This window comes from Phaseolus vulgaris, chromosome 4 (genome assembly GCF_051622355.1).
Source record: "Phaseolus vulgaris cultivar YP4 chromosome 4, ASM5162235v1, whole genome shotgun sequence".
Classification (NCBI taxonomy): Eukaryota; Viridiplantae; Streptophyta; class Magnoliopsida; order Fabales; family Fabaceae; genus Phaseolus; species Phaseolus vulgaris.
The window spans coordinates 44775189-44788542 of NC_143501.1; the positions used below are offsets into that span (position 1 = coordinate 44775189).

The window sequence follows — 13354 nt, forward strand, 5'->3', positions numbered from 1 at the left end:
AGACGCTGATATCCGTAGTTCATCATTGCCTTACGGATGTACATATCTGGAACTAGTTTATGCAATCCGGATATATATATCCGGAAGCTAACTGTTGATATTTTTTTGGTTATGGATTTATTTATCCGGAAGCTAAGTGTTCATTTTTTTCAACAGCCGAATGGATACAACAGAGTCATACATGGGAGTTTTAGGGGAGATTGATAGGTGGGATGGATTAGATGATGTTGATCTGGAGTAGTCAATAAGTTATAACGCATTAGATAATGAACAAAGGGCACATGAATGTAATGAGGCCAAATGAGGTATGGTCAATGTTGGGTTGTGAATGTTTTTTTTATGAATTATTTTTAAATTTGACATATGTTATTGTAGGTATTTCGTGATCGAGATGAGCTGTTAGAGTGGGCGAGAAGTGTTGGCTATAATTATGGGTTTGTTATTGTTATATTAAGGTCAGATACATGGACGAGCCAACGAGGAAGGATGACATATGTATTGTTAGGTTATGAGAGAGGAGGTAAATACAAACGGTATAAAAAAGAAGTAGATGTCAGTCGAACTGGAAGTAGGAAGTGTGAGTGTCCTTTCAGATTGCGAGGCAAACCAGTCAAAGGTGGTCAAGGGTGGATGGTTGAATTAATTTGTGGTTCTCACAATCATGACTTGGCAGAGACAATGGTGGGTCATCCATATGCTGGAAGGTTAAGTATAGAGGAAAAGGTTATGGTTGAGGATATGACTAAAACTTCTGTGAAGCCAAGAAATATTTTACTAACCATGAAAGAGAGAAATGAGAAGAATGTGACAACAATTAAGCAGGTTTATAATGCAATCACTGTTCACCGAAGATCACAACGAGGTCACAGAACAGAAATGCAACAACTGATGTTGTTACTATAGCGAGACAGGTACGTGCATTGGTGTAGGTGTGACGAGGTCTCTAATATTGTGCAAGATATATTTTGGACACACCCAGATTCAGTAAAATTGGTGAACTCATTTAATATTGTCATATTAATAGATAGTACGTACAAGACGAACAAGTATAGGATGCCGTTACTTGAGGTTGTTGGGATTACGTCTACATGTTTGATTTTCTCCGTTGCATTTTGTTTACTAGCAGCAGAAAAGGAAAATAATTTTTTTTGGGCCCTTGACAGACTTAAAGGGTTGTTTTTAAGAGTTGATTCATGCCCTAGGGTGGTGGTATGTGATAGAGATGTTGCCTTAATGAATGCAATTAGAATGGTGTTTCCTGAAGCTTATAATTTGCTCTGTCAGTTTCACATTGATAAAAATGTGAAAGCAAAATGTAAAATGTTGGTGCATCCAAGAGAGGCATGGGATCAAGCAATGGAAGTGTGGGGATTTGTTGTGGATTGTGATACAAAAATTTATTTTTCATTACTTACCAAACCATTCCATAACTGTTTGGCTACATGATGTTCATAATTAACAAGTAAGGACTTATCCAATGGTCCTCCTGGATAGCCTTCATCATCAACTTCAACTTCTTCTTGTTCAATATAATCTTCAAACTGTTCATTTGGAATTGAAGTACTAGGCCCACCCCGTTTTCTTCTAACCGATGCAGTTGGACACACACGATCCAAATTAGAACTTCCTCCACCTCTAGTCTGCACCATCTTACATTTCATAAAAGTAACATTCAATCCAATATATATAAAAAAATTATAACACATATAGTCTAAAACAGTTGTGAAAAATTTCACACTAATACGGATATTAATATCCGTAGAACAACAACAACATTCCGGATAAAAATATCCACAAGTCAAATGTATCTTATGGATAAAAATATCCGGAACCCATTATTGAATTACGAACAAAAATATCCGGAATTTATTATTGAACTACGGACAAAAATATCCGCAAGCCACTATTCAAGTGCGGACAAAAATATCTGGAAGCCAATATTCAAGTGCAGATAAAATAATCCAGAAGCAACTGGTGAAGTGCGGATATAAATATCCAGAAGCCAATATTGATCTGCGGATAAAATTATCCAGAAGTCACTATTCTATGGATAAAAAACAGCGATGAAGGGTACCTTGACTTCTTCGACGATGAAGCTCACTCACGGTGAAGCAAACGAACACTACGAAGGTGGCTGACGGTGTTGAACGGTGGCTGACGGTGTCTCCCTGCAACTTCACGGTAACGACCCTATTTGTTGGGTGCTTACATTGGGTGCAGATCACAATTCATGTGTTTCTTAATTTCATTAAGGGTAATATGATCTTTTCATAAATCCGATTAGGTGCCAGTCAAAAAGCATCGGGTGCAGGAAGAATCTGCCTTTTAAGTATATCATAATTTTGGCTCACTGAACCAATAAATAAACTCATGGGTTTGAACTTTCCATGTCTTGCATGCACTAAAGTATGCTTGTTAAATTTTTTTTTAGAAAAAAAAAATTTTATACAACCGTATTTAAAGGATAATCTTTTTTTCGATGGTTCATAACTGTGAATAAGGTCATTTGGTATTATTTATTTTGCTATTTTTATTTAATTTCTTTTAATATTTATAGACGGTCTAGATTATCTTACAAAATTTATATCCTCTATTTGCGACTTATATACTCACTTAAAATTTAAAATTTATTGTACAACTCAAATTTGAAAAGTGTAAAACAGTGAAAGAAAATGGAGCAAATAAATCAACAAAATTGGATTGGGATGAAAGAATTTTTGTATGTTAAATGACTTCGGAGAAGACAACAAGATTGGATTGAGACTTGAACAATTTATATATTTATGTTAACTATTTTTTTTTATGTTTTGTTTATTTTTGTTTATTATGTTTAGTTTTTGATGTTTATTTCTTTTATATTCACACTTTTATATTGATATATTAATATACATTCTATTTTTACTTTGTAATTTATACTATATATGCTAATTAAATTTAGAAACATCACTTTCTCACCTTGTATATATAAAAGTTCAGTTAAACTAGTTATCTTTCTTTATATAAATTAAAAATTAATATATTTTTAGCAAATATCTCAAATATGTAATTTAAAAATAATTAGTTTTTAAATTTAATAAATAAGTAACAGTGGAGAGTTGGGTTAAAAAACTAGTAAATTAGCAATTTGAACCGAAAGAAAAGGCAACAAAAAATAGTTACTCTAAATTTTGGCTCTCTAAACCAATAAATAAGCTCATGGGTTTGAACTTTGCATGTCTTGCATGCACTAAGTATACTTGTTAAACTTTTTTTTAGAAAAAAAATGTTTTTTAATAAAATAATCACTTATCATGTTTGGATAAACTTATTTAAAAAAAAAACAGTTTTCTGTTTTTTTCAGAAAAAGTTATTTCTCATAAAAAAATGTTTTTTTAATAAATAATCACTTAAAATGTTTGGATAAATTTATTTAAAAAAGATCAGAAACAGTTCTGTTTATTTTTGAAATAGTTATTTCTCATTAAAAATATATACGGTAGAAGAGAACCTTTTAGTTAAAAACTATATTTTTTTACCCTAAACAAACAAATATCAATATTTACTAAGAATCACTTAAAAAAAGTTACTTTTTTAACAATATTTTTTTTAACAAAAATCAACCTGATTCTGCTTCAAGTATCCACCATGATTTTGCTTCCTAATATCACCGATTTATGGGTTGAAGGATGAGACTGAATTAATAATTACACATGAAAAATCATTTCTCATGTCATGATTAGCTTACATCAGATTCTTGAGAGTATACTAGCTGAAACATGTCTCTGCAACTATTTATTGGCAAGAAACTGTAGTATTTATTGTGAATTTAACTTATCGTTAAGTTAATGATTTTTACCATATAATTTCCTTGTATAATTTATTTTTTTTGCTTTTGTTGTGATTATTATATTTTTGTCAAATGATGTCTGTATCAGAACTAACTTAAGATATACATGACTGATCTACAACCTTTGAATACCAACATTGACTGATATGTTTCTATGATTTAGTCCAAAATATTAGAAAAATTATACAGTGTTCCTTCAAAAGTCCCAGTGAACAATGGATTATCTTGGCATTCAAGCAGAGAACCTCATTGGCTATGCCTCATTTGAAATAACTCAAGCACTATAAATTATAAGTTTGAAATTAAGAATTTGTTTCTAGTTAGTGTTTTGTGGAATGATTTTATTTAATTAGACAAAGAAAAATTGGAAGAAAATCATTTTTGTAAAGTTCAGATTGAGGGCAGGCTCTACAAATGATGAGTAAGTTGAGTTCCAAGGAACAAAGCAAGATGCCTTAAAATATCTCAGTGATATGTATTGTACATTAAGATTGGGGGAAAACATGAAGATGAGTGATTTAGAGAGTTGGAGTTCTCTCAGCTGTTCCAGCAATGACTGTGAGCAAGTTGTTGCCAAATGGGTCACTGAGATGCTTTGCAAGGTTCTCAACAGGACCTTCTCCAGTGACATAGGCTTGGATGAAGAAACCAAGCATGGAAAACATAGCAAGTCTACCATTCTTGATTTCCTTCACCTTTAGCAGTGCAGCTTGATCTGGATCGTTTGCAAGCCCCAATGGATCAAATGGACCACCTGGATGAAGTTTGTCTTCGAAATTCTGCTCAAAATAGGTCACAATTTGGTGAATCAAATGATTAAGCACTGTCTTTGGGAGACTGTTCATGCTCCACAAACTTGATTTTGAAAGTGTTGATTGTGATTGTGGAAAAAAGTTATGTAGTTTGTTTCCTATGATCAAGGTTGTTAAAAGACATTCATGTAACTGTGAAAATATGTAGCTTGGTGTTGGGATGAGAATTTTATACTAAACTTTACTTCAAACTTGCTTTAGAGATGAAGTTTCTAAACATAACTCTGCTTCAAACTCAATTTCACATAAAATCAATATCATTGAAAATTAAGTTTGCAAACATATATCCAAGCCCACACTTCAAAAAGTTTTGTTACAATTTTATGAACATAGTGCTTATGTGCATTGCTAATTCAAATAGTTCGCAAAAATAACAGTAATAAGATAGTTCAGTTGACTAAATAGTAACCTTCTTGTTGTAATAATCCTTATGTTACAAACAAAGATTAAGAAAAAATGCAATGACAAATACTGCAGTAAATATTCAGATTGAGAAATCTACATACCAGGCCATTAGTAATTCTGTAGTACTCTGCACCTCCCACAAGAACTACCTCAGCAACGACAGCCAGAATAAGATTGATGGGAATGGGTTTCCCAAAGTAGTTCAACGTACCCCCATCAAGAAGCAGAGCTCCAGTCTGCACCAATTCCATAAAGAATATTGATTTTGGCTTAGTGTAAGCAATATATGCAATCACAAAAAGATTGGTAATAGCTAAATTGAAAGGTAGAGAATAACTCTAGTGAAAAAAGAGAGTAAATTATTAGCACAATTGTCAGGATTTAAAGGCATGGTTAAAAATGAGCACTAAAATTGAATGAGATGGGTAAAACACAAGGGAAAAGAACATTTTTTTTCAAGTCTATGTTAAATTTACACCAGAATTGTCATTTACACAAAATGGAATTAAACTTTTGAACTCGAGTTTCAAAATTTGGTTTGAACAGGAGTCTACTAGAGTTATTTTGCACAAAGAAGAGAAACTGATAGAGTCATGCAATAGTACTTGTAAGGTCTATTAAATTCCATTTGTTTTGTCATAAAAAACAATGTATTATTGAACTTGAAATAGTGACAGTTGCTATAGAGCTTGCAAACCTTGAACCAAACAGCCTCAGGACCACAGTTTGCTCCGTATTTGTTGAAGGCCTCAGGAATGATGAATCCAGCAGCACCAAGCATTGCCCATCTGGCGTGAATCAACTCAAATGCCTGATATCTGCATCAACCTCCCCAACATCACAACACAAGTAATGTAACAACACATAAACAGACATCTAAATTGTGAGTGTTATGCATACTTGGCAAAGTCCTCTGGCTTCTTGCCGAGACCAAAGGGGTCATAACCATAACTGCATGGACACACATTACCAAATTAAAACCAAAAAAATTCACAAAACGGCTTGCATGTCAACGTGAATTAAGTAGACTAGAAGGGAGGAGAAGGCACATACTCTCCGGGGACTTCTCCATTCAAGTACTCCGGGACCTCAGATCGGTCCAAGAGACCCTCTGGCAAGAAGATCCTTCTGTCAGGACCTGGCAACGAATGGAACAAAAAAAGTTTATCAAACTAAGAAGCTATTTGCTATGGATGTGAAACCAAACGCACTATTAGTTATCCTTCTTCAGTTACACCGTCCATTTAACACAGGTTGAAGCAACACAAGTTAGGCAACTTGAGGACACAAGCAACATAACTGAAAGATGAAACACACATAACTAGAGGACTTACCATACCACTTGGCAAGCTCATCATTGGCAGGAGAGACAGGAGCAGCTTTTTTTGGTGCTGCCTTCTTTTTGGAGAAAAGAGCCACAGTCTTGAAGGAGGCAGGGCTAGAGGGAGATGGAGCAGGCCTTGTGGCACCATTGAGGTTGATGGGGTTTCCAAGCATTTCTGACATGCCAAGGGATGCAGCAGCAGTGGAAGCTGCAAGGGAAGCCATGCTTTGGAAGCCTCACAAACTCAGATGAATGTCTCACAAGCAGGTGGTGAAGGATGAAGGGGTTAGAGGATGGAGATGCATATACTATATGCATGGACTGGTGGATGTAAACGTGCCACGTCAGATTCATCAACATGGACTTTGATTGGTTTACAGGTGAGATTTGCAATCCAATGCAAGGATTTGATTGGTTGATCCCTGATGTGTGAAGGATGATGGTATCTCCTGAGCTGGAAGATTGATTGGTTCTGGATAACATGTTTTATCCTCCAACCTCTTCGACCTTTGCATAGGCAAGGCTTTTAGGTTTTTTGTAATTATCTTCAGACTCAGCAGAAATAAGGGCTACCACACAATTGAAGCAACACTCACATGAGTAAACAGTAAGAGTGAAAGAATTTGTTTTCTTTTGGAACCAATCTATGGGCGGACTTGTATTTTGAAAGAAGAATTTCAGCCAGTCTCGTGTGTGGACCACCAAATTTCACAACAGAAGATTTAGAAATACCCAAGGCTTGCAACATTGTGAGTGATTCTATACCACACAACGGGGTGTGGTTGTTCTTCTATGCAAGAGTTCACTTATTGATTTGCAATTTATTAAAATATTTGCAACTATTTCAGAGTTTGTCAAAACACGAGCTAGCCCTAAAAAATCAATAAATGAGATTTGAGACAATGTTAAACCCTTGTCTGACTTTGATATACAAAGGTTCATCCAATAGTATGAGATTCTATTATCAACTTAGATAAAGACAATAGGTTACGAAGTCACTATTTAAACTAGTAAATCATTAGTTCCATTGCATGAACTAAAATATATTAAAAATTCATAACCTGTAAATTTCATACTTAGAAAATTATTAAATGTATCATACTATACACAACACACCAAATCACCAATTCACTCAAAAACCTTCTGTGTTACTAGTTCACTGCTTCAACCAGCCAGGTCACCAATGCACTAAAAAATAACCGGTCTAGTCACACGTTCCACAGCATTTCCCCCAAAAACCAGTTCGAACCAGCTATACAAACCGGTTTTGATGGCCGACACTGGTTAATCTGAGTGCTGGAAATTAACCCAAACCAATGAGAATCAGCTTACAAGGCCACACTGCTCTTTTTACTTAGCAATATTCTGGCATTCAATTTCATACCCCAGTTAAACATTGGCAGAATTCAATAATAACCCCACTAAGTATTAATATGAAAATTTAGTATCTCGTGTAATGCTACGAGTTTGAATATGCAGAGTTTGCCATGAATTAGCATATAGAATGGAATCTAATAGGAGAGAATTTTTTCTTTATATTTTATACAATTAACTTAAATGGCCTCTTCCATTATCTTCTCCACTTGTCAATTTCTTTTGATGTTGCTTTGATAAGCTTTTTAGTATTGATGACGAGGTCGTCCACGAGTGCAGTAATCTCATTCCTGAAAATTACACAAAATATCCAAATGGCGTTAAAAATGAGATGAGTTTTGAAGAGCAGCCAGTAGCCACGGAAAAGTATCAGATGTATGAAAATCTTTCAAGCAATAAGATCTTTACAGTTAATGGTATATCTGAAGAATAGTGAATGGAGCCCGTTATAACCACACACTGTTACCATGTCACATCTTTCATAAAAGTGGTGGAGGGCTATCATATATATCATAAAATTTCTTTTTGAAGAAGCATGATGTCAAATCATATGAAGCGAGCCTTAAGAATTAATACTACTTGAACAGCAAGGCTGCAAGATTTTCATACTGCTAAAATTCTTTGTTAAAAGTGGCAGCAAAATCTTAGAAGTCTTATTTCAGGTTCTGGTGTTTTCTATTGGAGCAATTAATAGACCTGAATGTGCTAAGTTGATAATATTGTTTAGTATTCTAAGCACCTATCTATCATAAATTTTTTATATCACGTTTTATTTTGCAATCAGATCAGATCATCAAGTCCATGGATTTTCTCAACGCCAAATCTAAACACCGATCTTCTTATAAAATTAGTAGTCCCGAATTTAATAAATATGTAAATCTAATCATAATCATTGAGCAGCTAATTGACCGAATAAAATTATACACAAATTTAGGGAAATGTATTTGTATTATGTATTATACGGCAAAGTCTTTTCACATTTTTTTTCTGACCTTATTTATTCCTTCTTACATTTTCTATTCAAATTTGTAAAATTTTATGTTTGAAAAAAATATCAAATACAGGAATTTTATCTCTTTTGGCAATAAAAGTAAAAGTATTAGCAAAGAAAATAGAAAAGATTTTCAACAATTATCAGTAAATTAATAGGATGAAATAACTTAAAAGGGTTCAGACAAAATGATCATATCTACACCAAGAAAACAAAAAAATGCGGATAGTTAGATGATTTACTTACTCAGAAATTATGCTTCTAGATCCACGAAAAGGATTTCCAACATTAGAGTACCTATTGTTCTCATCTTGTGCAATTCCTTTCCCCACACCATAGCCAAACCCTAAACCAACACCGCATCCAGCACCAAATCCAAAGCCAACTTGGAAGCCAGGAATTCCAGGGCCAAAACCCACTCCTGGAGTCAAACAAATATTGTGTAAGATTATTTGACGCATAAAACAGTGCAGGAAGTATGTTCAAACTTAAAGGTTAAAACATGAACAAATCAGCAAGCAGCATAAACTACATCTCCTCACTACAATATGGCAAGGGATAATCCTAATCATTAGTAGCCGCATCCGAAGAGGCATCTAAAAGCCTAAAGCCATGCAGAAAAGAATCAACAGCAATGTTGAAACAAGAAGATGAAAAGTAGCATACTACCTCTCACTATTATACTATTTTAGATTTTTAGGAATATTTTCAGTTTGTCGTCAATTCCACAGAGGAATAAAAACCATTGGTCAAAAGTTAACAAAAATTTGTCAGAATGCATAAAGCAACTAAGGATATCAACAAAGTCTTTTATTAAATAAAACCAATTAAAGAGATTCATGGTCATGGTTATAAGTGTATGGTTTATACCATAACAATCAAACCAACTATCGAGCACCAAAATTTACCTAAATACTGCACAACTCTCAACGGGAAATTTAACTCTTTGACAGGTACTACAATCAAAAGTGGATATTGTATTGTTATAAACTGTAATTTACCAATGACTTGCACTCCCTTAAAGGGCATTTCTTCCTGTACCCCATAAAAATCGATTCCCACCCTTTTTCCTTCTGGACTAATGGGTATTCCATAATGTAGTTTTTACATTCCAAAATTCTCATTTCGAATGAAAGTGAGTAGATTTGTATGGGGTATAGAAAACAGTAACCCGCCTTAAATAGTTCACTTCCAGTCATCTTTTGGCCCAACAGGGGAGCAATAGTTCAAAATACAGTAAAACAATCACAATGTGTAACTAATCAATTGGAGGAGAGCCCCCTTTCATTCATCCCATCAATGATTTCCAAAAAGTGGTCAACCCATGCATGCACTTAATGCCAACATCTCCAACAAAAGGTATAATTTCTTTGTTAGTTCTCCCCCTTTATCTCACTTCATCGCACATATTTCTGTCTGCGGAAATTCCTTCATCTTCAGTGGATTCAAGTCATTACTTAGTCAATAACCAATAAATACTGCACCTTTAAACACTACAGGCTTTGAGTTTCAATTATTCAACTGCAAACTAGAATTCAAATGACAAATAAAGGTCTATAAAGGTACAAAATGTTTTCTATATTCATTTTTTTTGTTCCCCACTGGTATTTTTCTTTGGATGCAATCTTGTTCAATGCATCGTCAGACACTAAATGTGAACACTACTCCAATAGATATTCAAACCTAGGCTCACCAAATTGTGAAGAACTGGCCCTTCCACCACACTCACCGCCTTAGGATTTCTGTTTTTATTTTTAGTTACAAACTTGTTTTTTTTTTAGTACAGACCACATCTATCCTTCCTTAGGAGGAAAATAAAACTGAAGCTAACTACTAAGACAAGAATGAATGGCAAAGTTCTCCCTATGAGTATTCAACAACAAAAGGAACGAGCTGAGGGCTTAACTCGACACTTTATTTTTCTTTTATAGAAAACCATTTGCAACTTAAACTTAAAACATAAAATACAAAAAGTGAAAATAAAAAACGATTTCTGAATCCAAACACTCCTTTCTTCGTCGAGTGATTAAGAATGTGTTTAGACAAACTTTTACACAAGTACTTCGCAAAAGGCTTTCTCTAAAATTAACTTATCCACGTACCAGAAATAAGAATTTAAAAAATTATAAGAAATAATTTATATAAATTAACTTACTTTTTTTTTTCTTATTTTCACTGGTAGAAGGACTTAAGGATAAACTTGATGCCCTAACTTAATTTTGCAAATAAATTTTCATGATTCACATAAACTAGAAAAACTACGAGTCTAGTTACACAATGATTTTTTCCATCGAAATATCGAAGCATCGCGTAACAAGTATGTGAAATTGAAGCAAGTAAAGGGTAGAGTTGAGGAGTGAACCTCCGAGAAGGCCAGCGCCGAAACCGAGGCCGCAGCCGGCGCCGAAACCGAAGGCGGGACCCACCTTGCCGAGCTGGTCGGACTTGACCACCGGAAGGTTCCACAGAAAACCCTTGTCGTCATCGCCGTTCATCTTCAGCCGTTGCTCTGTTTTCAGTTTCTGTCGCAATCTGTGCGATAGAAAAAAGGAAGAGAAACGTCATTTTTTATTTATTTTGAATTTCAAGGTGTGAAAAATATTATATTTTTCATTTTTTTTCCAAAAAAAGGGAAGAATTTTGATGACATGTTATTGAAAAAAAATATGAAGAATACAAATAGTGAAAAGAGGAAGCAAAATTCACACCCAAAAAGATTGTGATATGTGAAAAACAAATTAAAATAATTATTATTAGCCAAAATATATATATATATATATATATATATATATAAATAATTTTAAATGAGTCAAAATTGAAAAAAAAATAATATGTAAAAAAAAATAATGAATTGATTAAATAATCTCTTTATTTTTTTCGGTTTAAATCTCTTTTTTTATTTAAGTTTTTTTCTCTTCTTCTACTGATAAATGTCATTTTATTTGATATGTAAGATTAATGTAGAAATGTGGGAGAGTATGTCATCTCTTTCTTATTTTGTTGCCTTAAAATAAGGAATTAAGAGAAAAGTGAGGAGTCAGTTTGCAAATTGTACACTAATATTAATTTAAAAAATTAAAAAATATTTTTTTAAAATTCATATAAAATGACAAAATACTCTATTATACTAATAATATGAGATACCTAGAATTGAAAAATATTTATGTTAAAAAAATGATTATAATGGAGAATTTTTTTTATATATAGGTCTTTTATATATAGTAATAGATATTATAGTTTTACAAATATATAATTTGCTAAGAATTATATTAAAATCTTAAAATAATATAATTTAAAATATAAATTTTATAAAAATAATATACATGGTGCTTATTTTAAAATAAAGAAGTTATGTAATTATATTTTATTAAAAAGAGAAATGATTAAATTATTTATTTTATTAAATAAGAAAAAATATTTTTGTTCATTAAAACGTAAAATTAATAAAAAATGTATCCTTGTATAGATAAAATTAATAAATTTATCATATTTTAATTTGAAACTATCGACATCGTAGGAGAATAATTGTTAGTTTTACATATATTACTTTTCATGCTGAGATGTCAACCAATAATAAGATGAAGGCTTAATTATATTTTAAGTTTTAAATTTCTATTATTGTAAAAAAAAAAATATGTTAACAACTTTTCCCCCCAAATCTCCATTTTAATTACTTTTAGAATTCCCTTCTTTATGTAAAATATACATTAATTATTTAAACTTTTATAATAACTCATTTCCAATATTTAAAAAATTGTTCTATTCCAATTTTCTATCGAATATAAACAAACTACTATGTTTCCTTTTCAATTAATTCTATATGTTATTCCTTCTAGTTTATAAAATATTTTTTGCTAATTGTATTTTTAAAGTACATGTTAAATCCACAAAAAATGTTTATAGAAAGTTAAAAATATCATAAATAGAAGTTGTGAAAAGTAAGACAGGTCCACACATTATCAACTAAACTGTTTATAACTTGACATATTAAAGAAAGAAATATATGATCGACTCAACATATTTTAGAAAAGTCAATGAATTAATTAATTAACGAGGAAACATAAATTTATGGTTACTTATAATTTGAACTAATAATAGTAAAATGTGTGAGACTATAAATAATTTCTCAAAACTACTATTCTCATTATGTATATTTCATTTTTTATGTATTTAAGATGGCATAAATTACAATATTTTATTTTTTATGTTTTCTCAAACTATGTTTTTAAATTGAATCTATATAATATTTATTTTATTTTATTTTTATTTATTTATATATATATATATATTTAACTTTTAAGTGTTTTTGTTTTGAATTAATTAATTAAAAAATTTAGTCAATATTTTTTAATTTTTTACTAAACGAAATTGAGTATTAACACAATAAATATAGATTCTTCATTCAATCTTCTTAACAATAATTTTCATTCAAACTCATAAATATTTAAATTCAATCTCAAAATTATCACTCATGATTATCATATTGCTTGAAATTAACAAAATTAATAAATGTTTTTCAAAATTGTAAATTTTCAATTATTTTAATATTACAATTCAGTAGGTTTATAGTTTCATTCCGAATGAAAATGAAAAAAAAAACCCTACTATCAAATTGCATTTTA

At 31.9% G+C, this 13354-nt stretch overlaps 3 protein-coding genes across 3 annotated transcripts; 1 reads left to right on the forward strand and 2 right to left on the reverse strand.

Moving 5' to 3' along the window:
* The first annotated feature begins 266 nt into the window (after positions 1-266).
* Positions 267-903, forward strand: LOC137838859 (uncharacterized). The gene is made up of 2 exons (XM_090301055.1): positions 267-305; positions 376-903. Exons 1-2 carry the CDS (start codon positions 267-269, stop codon positions 901-903), a joined length of 567 nt encoding a protein of 188 aa, XP_090157181.1.
* Positions 904-4190: 3287 nt separating this feature from the next.
* Positions 4191-7086, reverse strand: LOC137837745 (chlorophyll a-b binding protein CP26, chloroplastic). The gene is made up of 6 exons (XM_068646854.1): positions 6378-7086; positions 6097-6181; positions 5944-5994; positions 5741-5861; positions 5145-5279; positions 4191-4605 (listed from the first exon to the last, which is right to left on the reverse strand). Exons 1-6 carry the CDS (start codon positions 6589-6591, stop codon positions 4345-4347), a joined length of 867 nt encoding a protein of 288 aa, XP_068502955.1. The 5' UTR covers positions 6592-7086; the 3' UTR covers positions 4191-4344.
* Positions 7087-7772: 686 nt separating this feature from the next.
* On the reverse strand, positions 7773-11346 carry LOC137837746 (glycine-rich protein). The gene is made up of 3 exons (XM_068646855.1): positions 11095-11346; positions 8979-9153; positions 7773-8031 (listed from the first exon to the last, which is right to left on the reverse strand). Exons 1-3 carry the CDS (start codon positions 11225-11227, stop codon positions 7938-7940), a joined length of 402 nt encoding a protein of 133 aa, XP_068502956.1. The 5' UTR covers positions 11228-11346; the 3' UTR covers positions 7773-7937.
* Between the last annotated feature and the right edge of the window lie 2008 nt (positions 11347-13354).